Source organism: Orbicella franksi, chromosome 2 (genome assembly GCF_964199315.1).
Source record: "Orbicella franksi chromosome 2, jaOrbFran1.1, whole genome shotgun sequence".
NCBI classification, from domain to species: Eukaryota; Metazoa; Cnidaria; class Anthozoa; order Scleractinia; family Merulinidae; genus Orbicella; species Orbicella franksi.
In genome coordinates this window covers 6,935,497-6,956,459 of record NC_138146.1, presented here as the reverse complement: position 1 = coordinate 6,956,459, position 20,963 = coordinate 6,935,497, and the positions used below count along the sequence as shown (strand labels likewise).

Sequence of the window (20,963 nt, the reverse complement as noted above, 5' to 3'; positions counted from 1 at the left end):
ATATAGAAATCCAACAGATATATTTGTACTTTAGTTCGTTTTGCATTTCTGAGTTACAGGTTACTGCTCCAGCTCATTGACCGTAACGGACACCTGCTAGTTTGTTATAGGATCATATCTATAATAAGCGTTGAATTGTGATTGCTACCTGCGATAGTCTTTTGTTAAAATTTTGTCTACCTGTGTTGTTTTGAAAGTTATTAATCTTGTAAACGTTGAATTCCGTTATAGCCAATCGAGCTTTCTGAAATATATTAGATAATGTTTAGTTAAGAATTTTTGATAGCTTTACGTAATCCATTAGAATTGTGTTTTCGGCTTAAATAGTCGTGCCTTGTAAAGTATTTTCTGTTTGTGTTCTTGGATTAAAACGATATCGTTGGACCTAGGTTCTGAGTGTTGTTGGCGTCTCTGAAGATAATTCCCTGTAACAGATCCGGTACTGATCCCCGCAGCAAGAGAGTTTGCCCAGGTTTTTACAGAAGCGCTTTCCCAGGCCAAAAACCTATTATCACACTTTGGCCAATCATAAATTACATAAAAAAAAAAAAAAAAAAATCAGATGAAACAATCAAAAGTGAAGCCAAAAACTTGTGGCCCTGGCAGAGCGTGAGAACACGAGTTTACTGTTTGCGAGTCACTGTTGTCTTTGGTTTTACTTCTGATTTGATGGCTTGTAATGTGGCATCACTTTTTCTTAAGCCAGTCACTTAACATGATAATCTGGTAATGCAATACTAAACCAAATGTAAATTCAGTCACCTTCGACACTCCAGGGAAAACCACTCTAACGGTAACTGTCCTTATAGGTATCTCGCTTTGCCTTAATATACATTTAGCCGTAATATTTCGAGAGACAGGATCAACAGGCACGGAGAACAGCTGGTAAATAGTTCATAGGTATCCCTATCATAAAGAAGATAATAAAAATAAAATAATAATAAATTAAAAGCTAGTAGTCTGATAAAGGCTTCTATTCGCAAAATCGTTCCTACTCGACACACTCTGCCAGAGCTAATCACCTTGCATACGGTGGTTGCGCCCGCAGTACGAGAGGCAGTCAAAGCCAGGTTCTCCTATCTAAACTTCACGATAACAGTTTTTTCTTCGCAGTTATCAGAAATAAGGGCAATCCTTAAGTTTGGTTTTGGCCTCTTCTAATACTGAACTCGAGGGTTATGTGTTTAATTTGACGAAAACAACAAATTTTGTTCAAAGTAACTCAACTATTATCCTACCTGGCGACATTTGAAGAGCGACGAACAAGTTCCCGGACCCAGGGACCAATTTTTTAACAATGTGATAGGGTGTTTGGAGTCACAAACTGATATCTTTTCGTGAATTTTCCTGCTAACAAACTTCTGAACTGAGGATAACACAGCTTATACCTTCTTTGCCTGCCCTAGGAATAGCACACCTGCTGCTGCCTCCCCTGAACTCTGTTTACTGGGCAGAAAACTGAACAAACTGGAGAAATACAGTGGAGTTAACACTGTACTAAAATAACAAGTTATGCTTAAACCCATTACCCCCTGAAAATGTCAGTACATAAAGGATAAAGGTTAATCCGAGTAACTGCTTTGTGACCAATATATAGACAACAGATCCAAATAATTCTTTGTTGGATTTCAAGCCATTTTTTAATGATGGTTTTATACGCTTAATGTAATAAGCTTTAGTAGATTCAGTTTTCATCACTGTTATGCCACAAAATGTAATACTAGCGCAAAATGCAATAACATCAACGCAAAATGTAATAAAGTTATCAACGCGCAATGTAATAACTTTCCAACGCAAAATGTAATAACTTTTTTAACGCAAAATGTAATAAGGCAAAATGTAATAACTCCTGAATTGCAAGTATGCTCAAAACAAAAGATATGACAGGCCTACACGGACTCCCCTCGTGAATTGCGATAGCGATGCATTTTAGCCTTCAATTAAATTTTCGTTCTAACGAGCGTATCTTTGATATGATATAATCGCAGGTTTAGTATAGATGCCTTCATGTAAGCATCATTTTGTTTTTCCTCCGCCATGTGTTCTTTGGTGTCCGTTCGAGGACAGTAAGAAGGCGTTTTGGGGGCTGTGTAATCGACATCCTCGTCACCAGATGTACTTAGCAGTAATTCGTTGTCTGACATCATAGTTGCTTCAGCAGGACCGCTCGGTTTCGATTCTTCACGAATCTCTTCAGCTGCTGTTTGGAGCGTGACAGCTTTAAATTCAATGTTACTCAGGGAAAGGAAGAGAAGTTTCTCAATTCCGTTCCCGCTCGAATAGTTGTTTGGTGATCTTTTATATCAGGATAGTCTGTGGTTAGGATCGAAGTTGTAGCTTTCCTATTGGTCCTCCCTGAAGCGAGAGGGCCAATGAGGTGTAAGGGATTTTCGATCCGGTAGAGCGAGAAGCTAGAGTCTGTTTCTCTGTTAAGGCTATTTTTAAGCTTGGGCTTCCCAAATGGAAATGAGATCGCTCAAGAGTACTATAATATACTTTTACGCTGTGTTACGTATTATACTCAGTCGAGGACAAGGCTTCGGGTGTTTTTAAGCGCTGTAATTTACGTATTATACTCTTGTTTCGTACATTTTTGAGTTTTAATTTTTCTTTTGCACTTTTGCATAATTTCACTTTTGCACTTACATTTTGCGTTGGAAAGTTATTACATTTCGCGTTGATAACTTTATTACATCTTGCGTTAGTATTACATTTTGCGGCGATTGTTATTACATTTTGCGTTAGTATTACATTTCGCGGCGATTATTACATTTTGCGGCGTAACAATCACTGTCCAAAACCTTGGTGTTACGACGAACAACTTGAAGAAAGAATTCTTCATTTTATGTCCTTTTTGAGAACTCCGTTGATTGCTCTCACTATTCATGTTAAAATAATATGTATTTGATTTTGCCTATTGCAGATTTTTGCCATTAATTAAAGGCTATTCACAACACTACAAAATATGCACCTTACTTAAGATAAAGCCACGGAGAGAAATCAAATAGCCCAGTTGAAATGAATATCTGCGCTTTTAGACTAATAGTTGTTCGACATGAACAAGTGGATTTCATTTTCACATGGCTTTTAATTTCTTGTTGTAGAAGTACTAAACTAAAGATGGCTAATCAAATATGTATGAATTAGTGTCAAATGACCATTTTTACAGGGGGTCCCCCAAACTTGAAGAGAGTAAAATATTTTGACCTTCCTGTTCTGCCACAATCATTCACTCGCCAAACCCAACATTTGTGCCAAGTTTGAGCGAAATCGGTGATTTGAGCTGTATCACTCCCTGCCTGGTTTTCTATGGACACTCTTAAAAATCAAAGTAGGAACAATCAAATGCTTGACACACAAACACTTTCTTTCCCAATAAATTGACAAATGTACTCGCTTTTCTTTCATCTTAAGTCACCTAAACTCTAAATTTGAGAACGTTTATTTCCAAACTTTGACTGTGTTGTGTACGGCGAGTGTCTCAAAAGTTATGCAGTATTTTACAATTTACATGGCTTGGCCAATACTCTGACCTTCTAAAAACAAGAGGATGGCAACTATCAAAAACATCAAGGACTGTCTTGCCAAAAAAAGTATACGAGTATTTTTCAGTTTTGTCCTCTTAGTACAGGTGTAAATAAGATTGTTACCTGACTTAAGATATGAAAAGCAAATTTTATTTATTTCGATATCATCTGCGCGATTTCTTAACTGCATGGGTCAATTATTCCCTCTAATGTATTCTACTGTATAAAGCTTCAAGAACAGACGTTTTTTGCTTCAGTCATGTTTGTTGCACTAAAGAAAGTGTAGGAGTGGAACGATATTTTGTCAACATAGCAAATCATAACAGATTTCAAGGGAATAAAATTAAGCAAAAAAAAAAAAAAAAAAAAGCAGCAGTATATGCTGGTGGCCTACTTCAGCACATGCATAGTTGCAATGGGCTATATCACTTGCCTCTTGAAAAATGGTCCGTTGATAGCCGTCGGATTGGTGAGGCGACTTTGAACATTAGTGCTATCATTAGTAAACGGTCTAGGTGAAGATGTTGTTGACATTTTTTCGCGTAATCTGCATTTGGGTACCTTGAGCATTGACCAAGTTCTATGGAGAAAGTTATGGATTGTTGCCCCTGTGAAGCAGATGAAAAATCGAGGTTTGCATTAAAAAATAAACTGAAAAGAAAGTTGATCAGTTAACTAAAAAAGAGGAGAAAAATCATCGACTATATGTTTATATATCACGTATTCGGCTTTAATTTAAATGAACCTAATTCAGCCCGTTTACCTTAGCTGGAAAGCTCAATTTACACACGGATTCGCACTCGTTGAATAAGCTAGGTGAAAATATACAGATAAATTTTTCGATTCAGAAATTAACCGTATAAATCCCTGAAACAAGGGATTTATCTGTATGAATGTCTCATTAATAGGTATACTTTATATGATAAGACACAACATTGGTCATGGAAAAAAATGAGAAAAACCGCATGGTACGAATTTCCTTGAAGTGCTCATCATGGCTAATGAATAATATGAAAGTCAGCTCTCGACCTTTCATAAATCATTTTCCAAGTTCATTGGCTCATAGCCACTTCAATTGGTTGTCAGTTTAGAAAAAGTGATGTTTAGGAAAGACAATTTTCGGGGAAATCGAAAATTTCGAGCCGAATATGCCGAAGATTAAAAATAAAGTCTTCGATGATTACAAACAGAAAGCATTAAAGTTATGATTTGCCACGCTTTCTGGTCACAGAGAATTCACTTCCTCCAAACAAATACTGGCGAAACGAAAGATGAAACGCTTAAATTCGTTCCCGAAAGTTGGATTTCATGAGCTCAGGTTTAGTAAATTTCTTTTTAAGGCTGAGGAGCGAATATTATTTCCACTCCACTTACTCGAAATGATGCATTTTCATAAAGAAATAATTTAAAGGAATGACCGGTTCGCCGGCGCTGCAATTGCCCACTTTCGCAATCTGCAGATGTTTTGTTGGTTCTTGATTGAATTTTCTCGTCTATTTGACAGTTGAAATGCGATGAAACCTTTAATGATAAAATCAATTTAATTTTGAATGCTACCGCTCACTGAGTTTGCTTTGGAAAGGAAAGTATTTCCGACTCCGGTAGCAATGATCAAGGATGCAGAATTAAATTTGACAGTTTTGAGCCTTAGTCTGATTTGATGAAATGGCGTGTGAAGTATGAGGCAAGCTTTTATTTATTTTACGTCATGGATCGAAAACCCAACGGTATGAGAAGACGGCAAAAAAGGAAAGAGTATTATTCGATATAATCTGAAACTGCAAGCATAGTGAAATGAACAGAAGCTAACTCGTAAGTACCCGTAAAATTCATTAATTCTGCATCGATTCCTCCTAAATATCTCAAATAAGCAATCGTCTGCATATAAGATTCATGAATGTGTCAACCATAAAGGTGGGTTCATAACAAATACAGTTTTCAACTATTCTCATTGTAATAAACCCAACGTGCTTCAGTCAGATTAAGAATATGCTAGTTCATTTGCGACTTGAAAATATATGATTCAGATTTTGAAGATGATTTGCGATTTTTCGAACCTCAAAGGGGAAGGGTGAGCACAGTCAAGCCTCTAGATAACGCGCAAAAACAATGGTGCGAGGACCAAAGAAGAGACCTTTTTGCTAAGGAAAAAAAACTTGTCTCAAATAAGTGGGTGACTCGAAAAATCGGAATTCCACAATACACATACAGATCTTTCTCCGATGTATGTTTTCACGAGATGACATATTTTCTCTACTTTGCATTTTGCCGTTTAATTTATCACTTTCTCTTCAATTGTTGCCTTCTTTCAGCATGGCTTCTTTTCCCAAACATGTACAGAGGCCGTTAATTCAGCCTAGTTTACTTATAAACAAAAAATATCACAGTGTTAGAAACCAAATTTTGACGGCACTCGCCATTCGGGCGAGTGCTTTCAACATTGCACTCTCCTGGTATAATTTTCACTCGCCCAGAAAGATGCCTTTCCTCTGCCCCCACCATACGTTTTCAGTATCTCGTAATCACGGAAGTTTAGCTTGCCATTTCGTGTTGAGCTTTCTTGTTTAATTTTGGTGCGTTTACGAGACTCCTCCTTAAGATCGCGAACCGATTTTACTGTTTAATTCTCGTTTTTATCATTAACTTTTAGTACTACTTGGAAAATTTTTTCACATTTCCCAAGTTTTAACTAAAAAACAGCTAAAAGGACATCCGGCACAACCGAATTCGCATATATCCCTGGAATCAAGACGTCGAAGTAAACAATTTGTCGGACGGCAGGTGAAAGATAAAAACATATTTTTTGTTTTATCATGAAAAAAGCCCCAGCAAATATTTTTGAATAGCAAAAAGGCCTAAAATTAAGCCTTGATTTATCTTATAATCTAAAAGTTATTAATTCAGACAAGACTCTTTATTAAGCAGTCGATTGTCAGTTCACACTATATCATTGTCATGTATTAATTCCACTTAATTGGCTTTTTTCGCTGTAAATCAAAAAACTGAAAGTTACGTTTTATCTACGGTTGAGGTCGAATTTTTTACTTTTTTTCCTATCGACCAGTTTAATCCAATTTAAGTGCATGAGGAAATTTGTCGCACCAGTTTAAAGTCTTTGTATGTATTTTTAGGTCATGTTAGTCCTTGAGGTGTTAATTAAGGGTTTTATTTCAACTGCCGTTCAAATATGGATGTCTCTGGATGCAGTCTTTCTTCTCTTCAAGTCTGTGAAAGTTTATTCCATAAAGAACCAGTACTTGTGGGCTTATATTGTTGCGGGTTTGGGTAAGACCATCTAATTCTTTAACAAATGAATAAATTTATTAAACTCATTTAAACGCCGCGTCAGACTTGCCATTTACAGACTATTCATATAGGAGTGTCAATTTCTATTTTCATTAATTCGTGACTACATGTACGTGTATTTGTGGTCTGAAATTATTATGCAATGTATAAGGCCAACCCTTGGATCGTAAACCAACGACCAATCCCGAGAGAGTCAAATGACAAGGGGGTGACGGAAATGCTGGATGAAGCAAATAAAAGAAGCCCGTTAGAAATATTTTGATTTCATCCAATAAGGCGGCAATGAAGTCACGTGAAAACCAAGAATAAGCGCACTAACTTGACAGGAGAATTGTTCCCCTTTTTTTAAAAATTATTTTTATTCATTTTATTTTGTCCTGTTAATATCGTACATCAGCTTTGTGAAACTATCTTATAAATATGTAGCATAATGATATCCTAAAGTCACTATATACTCTTCTTGTTGTTTGGCTTTCTTTCTAGTTATTCATTCATCTGTTACGGAGGTAAAGTAAGTATACTGAGCACAAAGTAATAGATGTGATAAGTCTTAGCTTGGACAATGCACATCGCCTCTAGATAATATTAATTATTAAGCTTGATAATATTTTGGAACGGGTTCTTTTGTCTTGTTAACTGTAGAGCGATTTCCAATTGAGTTTCTAAATAACACAACCAAAGAAATAAGTCTGGCAACAGACAATCTGGTGAACCAATGAAAGTTAGAATCAAATACATATAGCCAACCCAAAGCGCGGGAAATAGTGCATGGATGAATTGCTGTTGGCTTTGGTTTTTCAACTCATAGGATCAGATAGTGGCGCAAGATTTCCAGTCAATAGCGGACTGCTATCAACACTCAAGTAAATAGCGCTTTATTGGATCCTTTCATCACCTATATCAGTCGCTTACCGAGAAACTAACCCGTAATGAAATCATTGATAAAAAGAATTAAGTATATGTACACAATGTTCCATTAATTTCCACCAAGTGACATCCGGCATATTCAACGAGTGCGCAGCATTATGTAGATTCAACTTTTCATATAAAATGAAATAAAAGCTGGACTGGGTCCTCTTAAAATAAAACGAAATGCGTTCTAAAGGTATTATTTCTCGTTTCCTTCTCTTAGTTAACCGTTTGAGGCCCCCCCTTTTTTTGAATTATTTCAGCTGTTTTACAGGTGCATCAATCTTTAACTTTATCCACGGAAAATGGTCAACATTCAACATACCCAAAAGCAAATTACGCGAAAAGATGTCAACAACATCATCACCTAGACCGTTTATTAATCCTGGAACTACTGCTGTGCTGAGGCCGAACACAAATCCAGGCAGCAACACTGGCACTACCAAGTTCAAATACGTGAAAAGCAGCCGTCCAACGTGCACAGCTGCTACGACTCGACCACCAAAACCAAGAATACATACCTACAGCACTTCTGTCAGTGATCATAAAGTTATTAAAAGGACCGCTCTTCCAACCAAAGATGTTAGCAATACCACAAGTTCTCACGTCAAGCCTATCAGTTACTTCGAAACTACAGTAAGTTCCTATAACACAGCTGCTGCGACTCAACCATCAAAAACTGGAATACATACCTACAGCACTTCTTTCAGTACTAAAGTTATTAAAAGAACTCCTCTTCCAACCAGACATGTTAGCAATTCTACAAGTTCTCAGGTCAAGCCTACCAGTTACTACGAAACTACAGTAAGTTCCCATAACATCACACGTAAGTCCAATACGCTATAATTACTTCTCCCATAGGTACGATGTTATGATTTACTGCCAGGACTGAACCATAGGCTAAACTTACATGCTAAAAGGAAAATCAATATTTGAATCAGGCTTCGTTAGGGCATACTGATGAAATAGGCGATTGTTCAACTAAAAAAGTTCGCGCTACTAGATCAAGGTCGGTTTTAGCTGACATTGCGTGATTGAAACTAATTAAACCATGTTTGCCCATGACCACTGTTGATAATTGCAGATTTGATGCCTCACAAAGGTAAACTGAGTGAAAAGTTGGCAACTTAAAACTAACCTTGCGGAAAGTTCTCGTAAAATGCCTTGAATTTGATTATTTCACCGCAAATTAGCATTTTTGTCACAAAATTTCCTGTAGCTGAAAAAGAAAAGGAATTACCGCATTTCGTGCATTCACCAATTTTCCGCTCAGTGGGTACGTTTTTATCAACTATGGGCTTAATGACATATCACTATCTTTCCAATAGTTGACCGATGAAGAGGTGAAAGAATTTCTTGAGTCACATAACTGCTTTGCGATGTCCTTTAAATTAGATGAGGTACTCTGAATATGGATTAGATTCTAATATATCAATGGTTATTGTTTCGCTTAAATGGATATGCAGTGAGCTAATATCAAGCGTAAGTGTGCTAGATCAGGGTAAGGACACCCCAACATTGACACCACCCGGCCCATACAGGCTAGGTGTGATGTAGGCGACACAAGATTAATTGTTGAGGCAACTTGACAAATAGCATTGTTACACACCTTCGTTCTGAAAGAGCGACGATCCAGTTGATCTTTTAATGTCACCAACACTTGGGACAAGGAGCTGGCAACGATTGGCCAAATTTAACCCCTGCGATATGTATAATTTCAAGCTTATAGTGTCGATGTTCTATATATCAAACACACACTAATCTTTGTTCCCTTACGGTGGAGTTTACCCTCAAAATAATTCAGAAGTAGGAAAAACCAAAAAGGTCGGCTGACCAGAGGACAAATTTGATTGATTTTATTTATCTTTGAAAGCTGTAAGAGTCTAGATTAACTCAGGCAGCGCTCTCTTAACACTAAATATGTAAGACACTGGTCATTTCGACACAGAAAACTTAAAACATATCTTCCAAATTCACTGATGAGGTCCTCGTTGCCGTTTTAGATAGGACATGTAGTTAGGACAACAATGATGAATGTCCTTGTTGTCTAATTATCACTTTTAAGTGTTTAAAATTCAAAAAAATTATTTTGCTTATTATATGCTTGCTAGGAAACGATAACGTTCAAAAACCATCTTAGTGTGAAACTTCAAAGGCACCATAACATCCAGGAACACATGGAGATAGTGCTTCTCTGCATCTCAATAATGGCGGAAGTAGTTTCCCTTATATTACTGACATTCTTGAGGTAAGGAATGTGTTACAAATGACTTCTTCTAAACTGTTAGTGGTATATGTATTTTAGATGCAGCTATTGAAATTGACAGCAGTTAGTTCAAATAGATTGACGAATGGCGATTACCGTCATAGCAATTCTGCCTATCCAGAAAAAAGTCGACTAAAGATTAGAAATTCAATGTTCACTGATATTTCTCCAAATCCTGATCAACACGATTCACCTACACTTCTCGCATTCATTAAAAATTAATCAAGTTTAGACGAAGGGAATCATGCATACAGCGTTTGGATATCTGATCATAACTAACACAATTTTTACGACTTCTCCTTAGTTCCAGATTCTTTTGAGCAGATATAACAGACACTTGAGGCATTGCATGTTTCTGCACATTTCCAAAACACCTCAAAGCTCGTCAGAAATACTCTGTTTGGGCAACGTATTATCTCTTCTCTTCTCAGTGTTTGGAAATGTGGTGAAATATTACGTAAAATTTTCTTTAGATTTCCTGAGGGATCCCGGGATCTCGCTGTTGCAGATGAATAGTCTTTCTTCAGGTGTTTTTCGAACAATCGCCAGAGCTGAGTCTGCACTCGGATACCACTTAGGACTTTCAACATTTAAATTTAATAGTCTAAGTAGCATCGAAGTCGATTGAAATTTGATCTCTTTTGAACTAAAATTAGTCATCAATTTTAAAGGGTTAAAAAGTCCATGAAAATATTTGTACACAAGAACCTTCTTTCACTGGCTCTCGGAGATCTGGTGTTTGTTTTGGACAGGAAGCTCTTCAACTCAAGGCATGAACACTTTGTGAGTACATGCATTTAGTTCGTCCCACGACGCAGACAATCTTAGGTTCGTCCTGCATTCCTTCCTAAGATTACGTGACGAGATCAAAGAGCTTCATTTTACTTGTTTATCCATTTATCATGCTTTTTTTTTTTTTAATAAAAGCTGTTGTCTTAGAATAAACAGAAGCGACATAAAAACATGAATGTTTCTGCGACGACATGTCACCATTATCAAAGTCAGATAATTACAAGATTGGTACTATTTTAGCGTTGTAAAAATGAAAATGTGAAATTGCATTAGTATAAAATGAGGTGTGGAAAACAAAAGAACATACATAACTAAGTGAACGGTTTCGCTGGGATGGAATTTGCTGGGGTGTTTGAAGTCGCTGTTGTCTTTTTCTGAGCAAAATCAGTTCGTTGAACTGAATCCACCATTAATCAAGACAAGATAGACACATCCACACAGAGTGCATATACAAAATCAACATACCATCGAATGTATATTTTTGTTTTTCTTTATAGGTGGTCTGTAGCTCAATTACAGTAATCATATACTATCTTCACACCAGTCTTTATACTTGGATGCTAGTGGAAGGAATCAACCTTTATTTGAAAGTAGTCGAAGTCTTCACAACGGACCAAAAATATCTGACCTACATATCGATTGGATGGGGTAATAAACATCTTATATTTTTATGTTAGGTAGCCCTTCACTGCATTGTTGAAGGAATTTTTCATCGAAATATACTTCAAATTCTTGTAAAAAAAGAGCTTCTTTTTGTGAAAGATACATCATTTTAAAATATTTAAATAGTAATAAAACTCACCTGTAATCATTTCTTATTTCTTATTTATTTTCAGTATCAACTAAGAATGGAAAAATCTTCTCAAAGAAAAATATTCAGAGATTTTTATATAACCGCCGCATGCCAAATAAAGTAACAGGGTATTTTTACACTTCTTCCAACCCACAGAGAAAAAAAAAATCAATTCAAACTTCAATAAACAAATTCCTAGGCAATGTTTTGACTGAGTGCCATATTGATTGATGAAGAACACTGAGGGGTGGGGGAGTGGTTGGTGCTCCTGGGCTCTTGGCCTTAGCGACAAAGAGTGTTTACAAACGTAAAATCAAATCCTTGGACAGGATTGGTTGCCCTTATCCCGAGTACGTATCCCTGTTATTGCACAGACAAGGCTACAGACGAGGTTAGAGGGTCCATACGAAGTAGATAGCATTGGCCCTTTCGCCTCGTTGTTACATGCGGTGTGTCAAACCGCTGTTAGCTAGTTGCAATGACTGCAATTAGCCATCTAGCTAATTCGAATGACACAGGTAACATGTATGTAATACTCTATTTTATTACATGACTAACTTTGTTCACAGAGCTAATATGTAAATTAAAATCGACCAATCAGATTGTTCCATTGCTGGTCCACTGTCCGTAATGATCCCGCGCAATCAGTTTTGAAGATTTTTTGTAGTTTTATAGCTTATGTTTCTGAAAGAACTTGCTTTAACGTAAAATATTTCTTTTCTTTTTCTTTCAACCTTCTTTCCCTTCTGTTTTGCTTAAGATAACACGTGAGTATACGCTATTCGACTGTCAATCAGAACAGCGCACCTAAAGACTAATTGCGATGTTTCTGCAGCCCGTGATCGTGGCATTTTGTATTCATTTTTATTCGTGTAACAAATCTCTTATTAACCAAGCTTGCTCGGGAGTTTATTTTCGGGAAAGGCGGCTGTAACAAAAGCTGTTATATTGTTGCCATATATATCGTTTGTTAGCTAGTTTGTTTGTTCTTTCAGTTGTTTGTTCAACAGACATCAAAATGAAAGGCAAAACGGGCGGCTTGGGCTCCGTCCACAATAGGCCAGAGAAATTTGAAAACGCAGCTTTATTTCTCTGGCTAGGCTTACAGTCCCCACTAATTCTCCATGAAAACGGAGCTTTTTAAAAACGCGGAAATTTGAAAACGCATGGTTTTCGTTTTCGTGTGTGCGGAAACGTTTTGAAAACGGAGCTTTTCGAAAACGATGGCGTCACGAGCATCGTGTGATCTTGCTGAGCGAGTTTTCCTCAAACAAAAATCCAAAATACCAATGATTGTTGCGTTTTTAAATTCCTGCGGCTTAATGTGGCCGGAAAACATTTGATGCGTTTTCAGAGTCAAACCCCCGTTTTCAAATTCCACCGGCGTATTGTGGACTGGACCTTAATCTCATACATTTCTACGTTGGAAAAGGTGACGCACAAATGCTCTTATAAGAAAAGCTAAACACTGTCCGCGGTGGCAGCTTCTGTCTAACCCTAACCTTACACCTTCATTGTTTATTTATTAATTCTTTCTTCACATAAGCAAACTAAAGTTAAAGTAGACAACTAAGTATGTTTATTATTTTGGAAAGACGCTATTGCATCTCAAGGGTCAAAACATGAGTTAGGAACATCTCTAGGAATAATGGCGGGACTAATTTTGAGAGACGAGATGCAATGCAGTTCTTCCTTTGTGAAAAATACACACAGACACACAGCAACAAAAATAAATAAATAAATAAATAAATAAATAGAGAAATAATAATAATAATGATAATAATAACAATAATAATAGTAATAAAACCTTGAGCAAATATAAAGTCTCAACATGAAAGTAAAATTCATAAAGTGAAATTTTGGTCAAAAATCTCAATGTGCTAAAACCGCCATCCGATGATTTTCTTTGCAATCTAATACAATTACGCCACCAGATCCGTTGTCATTCAAATCTAATTAAAGAGCACGCTCTTCTTTAATTGAAGGTTTCTATTTATGGCATATACTGCGAGAAACTAAACAAGATATAATAAAACTACAGAATATACACGAAGATTGCTTTGGTTATGGCATGATGTCTGAAACTAAGATAGTAGAGTCATTAAATGGCCTCATTTCGCCAAAATAATAAATTGCAGGTCTAATTTAGATGTCGTATTTTACTCTCACGTGGAATTTAATTAATAGAGAGAGTTAAAGCATGACGTTTACCGTAGACGGCAAACGGCAAAGATTATCTCTGAATTTGTGTTCTTTTCTTCTAATCCTTAACTACGTCACACCAAAATTAGCAAATTTTTTCTACTATTCACCGCAAATACAAATATTTTCACTCTACTGTATAGACAGCTGAAGACAGACGGCAAAAATGAAAATTTTTGCCGTTTGACGTAACGTCATGCTTTATCTCTCTAATGTCCGAGAAAACGTGCTTTGCGGAAAAGGTTTTAAATTAGCTAATACATACACAAATAAAAAAGCAGAACATATCGTTTCCACGGTATTACAACTTTATCATATCCATGTACTACCAGAGAGATTTCTGCCGCCTTAAACATGCATGTATAACGCGACTCATTAAATTGACCAATAAAATAAGTGTAAATCAACTTTCTAGGGATAATGAATTACACGAACGACATAAAACGGATGTCTAAATTCACAATGTTCTGCTCACTGCTATCAATTTTCGTACTATTCTTAGAATACCAACGAGCACGCAAGACACCATAACAACCATTTGGCCAAACTGGGTCAGCCATGGGTCGCGAGGAAAACAGTACAAAAACTAAAAACAAAGAAAAACAAGGGTGGTTTTTACTGTTTTTGAAAATAAAATCTCAAGTAACAGAAAAAGAAACGAATGGACACCTTAACGAGAAAAACGTGAGGTCAAAACGTTTACTATTGTATTGTAATTGAATTGTGCAATCCCAAATATAAAGGAAGGTCACTGTTTAGCGAGTACAAATAATTCTTTAATATATTACCCGTAGCATTTTCCACTTGAGCGTCGAAAAGTAATTGACTTTGGATTTCTGCGTTACATGATTGGCTTAAAAAACTCGCGTCACTTTTTCATCCAATTAGAAGTTAAACCAAAACCAGACTCGCTCACTCACGTTTTCCCGCTCTCTGCGTCAGCTACATGGACTTACTGCGATTAGAATGGTTATTGGGATTGTTTATCCTCACTTTGGTCGTTGTTTTACGACACTCAATTGAAAAACCGCTTTAGCATGGTGTTTTACTCCCGATGAAGAGGAAAGAAGAATAATTCTGGGTACACGTGCATACACTTTTGGCAAGACTGACTTTGAATAAGATGTTAAGCTGATATTATATATGAAGTAAAAGAAGATGTCAGTTTAAACTACAGTAATATGGAACAAATACCAGCGTCAGAAAATGTCAGTCAAGATCTTGTAGCAGCCGTTGTTTGTAGTTCTTCAATGCTTTCGTTTCTATGCAGCACAAATCTTTTGATAGCGGCTCTGAACTGCTTGTTTATCCCACTGTAAATAAGTGGATTACAGAACGAGTTGAAATGTCGGAGGAACAGTATGACGTAGTTCACAACCCGCATGGTGTCCCCTCGGCAAGAGGGACAGTATGTGTAAACAAGAAAGAAAACAAACAACGGGCACCAACAAACAAAGTGAGTTCCCATTATGATGGTTAAAATCTTCGCTCCTTTGAGTTCGCGCTTCATCCTGCGTTTTGACTCGCCTGATCTCTCAGAATACCCTTGCATGGACAATGAGTCTATTCTGCGAGCGTGAGCGCGAGCAACGAGGAATATGTTCCAGTAAGAAATAGCCATAACGCCGACCGGGGCAACAAAACTTGCTACTGTGATGAACGTAACGTACTCGCGTCCAAAGAATAAGCACGACTCGTTATCGGAGTCTTTCAGCAGGGACAAGAAGGCCGCACAAGAGGCAATGATGGAATATATCCAGATGAATGCCATGCAAAATATGGCTTTACGCTGAGAAACTATTGAGTGATAGTGAAGCGAGTATTTGACGGCGACGTATCTCTCTAGGCTGATAAACGCAAGACACAGAAGGGATGCCGTGCCGCATGCGATGTCCAACACGATCTGACAACGACATAAAGCAATATTGTCAGTTGTTAACTGGGCTGCGACAAAAAGCGGTATCAGAATGGCGGCAATCAAGATGTCGGCAACTGCGAGATTGATCACGAAGTAATGCCTTATCAACCGAAGCTGTCTGTAAAGGCAGAACACGATGCATACGAGAGAATTCGTGCCAATCGACAACGCCGCGATCAAAATAAGCGGTATGTCGAAAGCTAAAGCCGCCTTGTTGGAGTCGACTTGGGTTGGACGCTCTGTTGGAAGGCACAGGTCAAAAAAGGCCTTCCAGCAACCATGGTCGAAATCAGGATCCGTGATATTGTTCTCAGTATCGTGCCGCAGGCAATCGTTGTAAGCCGTCTGGCAGATGATACTTGAGTCGTCGCCCATGGTCTTTCGTAGAATCGCAAAAAGCGGCAGGCAGTTTTCTAACGGTTCGCAATATTACTAATAAGCAACTTGCTTATTACTTTCAGGCGAGTCGGCAAGCAGGCGATATTCTAAATAGTGTGCGAAGCTTACTGGCTTTCAGCGGGGCTTTAAACCCAGTTATCGCACGGCAGATCTATCAAAATAATTAATGGAAGACTAACTTTGTTTGACCAGCTGAATGTTTGCCAGAGAAAAAGCTTTCGCAAGACAACTAGTCTTTCGCTAAGTTGTCAATTGTGAGCCGCAAATGTCAAATGCTGGGATCGCACATCCGCAATCATCCACTCTAGTGGAATTAAAAAAGGGGTCGTTAATGGGAAGCGAAAAACATTCGAGGGTTTGCTTTTATCACTATCAAGCCATTAAATGTTGCTTCTTTTGATGATACGACTCAACCATTATCTTTTGAATCGTATTTTACAAGATAAATATAAAAATACATTTCCTCTCGGAATATTGATTTCTTTTTCTGAACTTTGTAAACCATTAACGACAGCAGAAATATTTTGACCAATGGTCAATCTCTCAAAGCAATCACGATATCATTTCTTTGAGGTAAATTAAATCCGTAATATCTGGAAGAATTGAATTTTTTTCAGCGTATAAAACATTCTTTGAACAGTCCCTATAAGTTGAACTAACATGGATTATTGTTCTCGTAATATGTTTTGTCTGATAAGACAAATAGCTTGCCAGTCTACACCAGAGTCCAAACTGAGCTTAGCATTAAAAATCTCTTCACGTTTACAAGACAAACATTTCGCAAGCTTTGACTCAAAAAAAAAAAAAAAGTAATTAAAAAGTGAATTGGGGCATGTCAAACCTTCTATTTCGAGCGCGAAACTAATATTTACCATTCATTTGAAGAAAACTGTTTGAAATGCAAAGTGTCCATGACAAATCTGCTTTGATGATGCCGAAATGGCAAGTAATAGTTTTTCATTCACTTCTGTTTTTCTCGAACTGGTCGAATGAAAACTAGATGACCGCTAGTACAAAAAAAAAAAAAAAAATTATTATTATTATAAAAGTAAACTAAAAATACTAACATTCCATCTATTTTGAATGAACAAGAAAGTAGAAAGTTGCCCGGTTTAATTTTGGAAAAACAGAAAAATAACAGAATTTCACAGTTACAAAGTTGTGAAATTCTGTGACTTAAGACGGTATAGGTAAGTTAAAATTGAAAGACGACGAGTCCATTGATAGAAACGGTTAGAAATGAAGTTGTGTTGGTCAGAAGCGATTGTTACTGGAGAACCGGCAAATTTGAATTATTTCCTCGAAGTAGCTATGTTAAAAAGGAATGTTTATCTGTAAATGAAGCCCAGCGGAGTATACTGCGATGAAATATCAATATTTCTTTAAGACCCAAGTATTATGTCTTAAGTAGTTGATTTTCCCAAGTGTTCGCTTCGTTCTTGTCCAACCAGTGTCTGTAGTTCGTCATGTCAGTTCGTGGCCATCACGGGTTGTCACTTAGCAACCTGTTTCCCTAAATCTCGGATTTCGAGAAAACATGTCCGCCTAACGTTAAAGCTCTTTATATTTTAGTCGTCGTTCCTATTTGTGTGCTGTTTCATCACCTCTACGATTGATGACTTTGAAGCGAAGACATTATGTTTTCAAAATAATCTACCGACTCGTGTTTTTTCCCCCTTCCTATTCGTTTTCGCATCTGAATTTAAATTAAAGTTAGCACTTGTCTTTTCCTCTGAAAAAGTCTCATTTCCTCCGTTTTTTAGCTGTTTAGCCGGACACCGAAACTCGACACTCCATATTGAAGCGCCGGGCCGCCTTAATAACTTCGTTCAAACTGCAGTATTTCAACAAACACGGCTGACATATCCATGGAACTTGAAATTAAAAGATATTTCCTGACAGGTAAATACTGAGTTTAAACAACTTCAAAGCCTTGTTCAAACAAATCGGTTAATGGCCTGCTAAACTTGGGAACGTCACTTGTCTAAAAAAAAGGTTATAGAAAACTGAACAGGGCTCGCAAGTTTCACATGTGTTGGGCTCAGAAAATTATATTACTTTCGCCGAAGTTTTGACATATCAACTCGCCTCTCTTCAGAGAAGACTTTGCCCCCTATCTGTATTCGATCTGTATTTTTTTGCATTACAGCAAAATAAATGTCCTTGGACCTAAGCTCCGCCTACTTGCTAAAAATGTTTACATTCGAACTACCTATAGCATCCTTAATTGCAAGATCGGAATCAAATTTTCATTTACTGTAGATAGGCTACGTAACATTGAACGATGATGCCACTTCAATTCCACTTTTTTATTCTCTCGAATTTACACACACCAAGCGACATTTGTTCAGCCAATCCACCGTACGATGTCGATATTACTGGAACAGTAGCTTTGACAATTTTACTGGAACAGAGGTGCATCTACACAAGAAAAAAACAAAACAAAACAAAAGATAGCTTGAGCGGATGAGAACAGTGCGTTTCTCAGTACTCGGGGGAGTGGGGTGGGGGGAGTCAAATGAAAATGACAGGGGCACTCGTCGTACCTTTTAGGGGTTTAGAGCGGGTTTTGGTTCTTCTCAGAGGGTCTCAATGGAGTTTAACCGTTAGCTGTAAAAGGGCCAAAAATTTAACCGTTAGGCGTAAAAAAGCTTAAAATTTAACTGTTAGCCGCCAAACAAATCGAAAACAATTAACGGTAAATATATATATATATATATATATATATATATATATATATATATATATATATATATATATTAGCGCAAATTGAAGGTCTGAATTGTGTTTTATTATATGGCTGTGTCTCACAAGAACTGGGAACTACCGAATTCACGAATTTGATTGACTGAAATCGATATTGACCGCGCTCTAGATTTTCCCATCTAGACCGCCATCTAGACCGGTTTCATTTTGCGTTGAAAAAGTAGCAAACTAAAACACAAAAATGTTCACCATTTTCTTTTATTTTCTTCTCAATCATTTATGGAAGAGCCAAAAAGCCTGATGACAAAAAAAAAAAAAAAAAAAAAAAGTAAAGAGGACGAGCAAATTTCGGCAGGTTTAAGTTAAGCTCATCGCCGTTCGCAAGCAAAATATTAGCGAACCAGTTACATTAAACGAATTTAAGTTTTCTTCTTTGCCATATAATAAACATCTTATTAACCGAGCTAAGTCGGTCTGTATGGGAGAATCTTGACCTTGGTCGTGTGTACAGATCTCATTGCGTTCGGTCTGTACTCACGACCTTGGTCAAGATTCTCCCATACAGACCTCCAGCTCTGTTAATAAGAGCTAAGTAAAGAAGTCCAAATGCATTTGCGTATCGTTCAAGGTGATTCCCTAGTAAAAGAACCCGCCATAGATTTCCGATAAAACTTGGTATGCTGTTGTTACAGGACAAGGAGATATTAAAAACGTAGTAAAAAGAGGGAGTCACCGTGCTTGTTTTCACGCCACAATGCTGACAAATACGGTTATTTAGGTGACTTTTGGTAATCTTCGTGCGCAAAAAATACGCTCGATTATTTTTTAATGCAGCATGTTATATCACAATATCACATAGTGTGACTTTCTTTGATTGTTTATTCATCTACGTCCCAGAAAAAAATGTCTTCAAATACCTTGCATCTTTTTTGTCCTTTAAAGGAAACATAATTTGGACATGCGCTGTTGGGCCCGTTATGTCTCGCTGTGTAGTATTTATTTCATTTGCCAAAAAAGTAGCCATAGATTTCTGCTATGTTTTTTTTCTCAGTTATTGGGGATATTGTCCTCATTGAAATTATGAAATAAAACGTGGGGGTCACCGTGTGCATTGAAGAGAAAAGGAGCATTTATTTCGCTATCGAGCTTAGTTTGAGGGAAATCTCTTACGTTTTGTAAGTGCACGCGCTCATGTGCGCGCTAATGACACGAAAAACGTGCGCAGCAGGGATGCGCAATGCAATACTAAGGAATTACCTTAACTAATTCGGCTAATTGTTGTCATTCCATAACGCACAACGCACCGGAAATACCGCACTTTGACAGCCGCCTTGACGTTTCGACAGCGCTCCCTATTTTCCGACCTAGTTATATTTCCAGTTAATTATTATTTTATAATGTTACACAATGGTAATTAATTATTAACATTTCAGTTAAACGTAACGGAAAAAAACCCAAACCCGCCCCCCCCCCCCCCAAAAAAAAAAAAACAGCAACAAAAAATAACCGTTAGCCGTAAACGGGCCAAAAGTTTAACCGTGAGGCCTTACATTGTTTAACATTTAACCGTTAGCTGTAAAAACTACTACCCCATTGAGACCCTCCTCTCAGGGTGTTCAGCTTCAAAAGGTCCACAGCAGGAGCTTTCACGGTACATTTTAGGGTTTTGAGCCGAAAAACAGGATATAAATTTATGACAATACTTCTATAAACTTTATGAGCTGAAGGTATTGGAAACAATCGTCTTTATCGCTATTGAAATTATGATGTCAGTTAGTGCGTTGTTTTACAATTGGTACTTCGTAGAAGTGAAAGAATTCCAAGCCACACCCACAAAACAGCTCTTAGTACCACTTAGAGGCTCGTTTCAAAATTTCCGACGAGCATTCGTGCCCTTTTTTATGTGGGAGTCCCCCCACGAAGGGGGGGGGGGGGAGGGGGGTGGAGGGAGAATAGGGCGAGGGGGGAGGGGGCTCAGCAGTGTCTGCCTTAAATGTCAATTCTCGTCGACGGAATGTCACCAACTTTCACGTCACTTTCTGAGCATTAGTTTCTGCGATGTGATGGATTTCTGTACCCCGTGCTACTTCCGTCTCTCGGAGACTGCCAGTAACACGAGTGAAAGTCGAAGGTCGACTTGATGAA

General features: G+C 37.5%; 1 protein-coding gene across 1 annotated transcript; it reads right to left on the bottom strand.

The window, feature by feature from the left end:
• Positions 1–12,480: 12,480 nt before the first annotated feature.
• Positions 12,481–16,428, bottom strand: LOC145467971 (putative G-protein coupled receptor No18). The gene has a single exon (XM_081451631.1). The coding sequence runs from the start codon at positions 16,086–16,088 to the stop codon at positions 15,009–15,011; it is 1,080 nt and encodes a 359-aa protein (XP_081307757.1). The 5' UTR covers positions 16,089–16,428; the 3' UTR covers positions 12,481–15,008.
• Between the last annotated feature and the right edge of the window lie 4,535 nt (positions 16,429–20,963).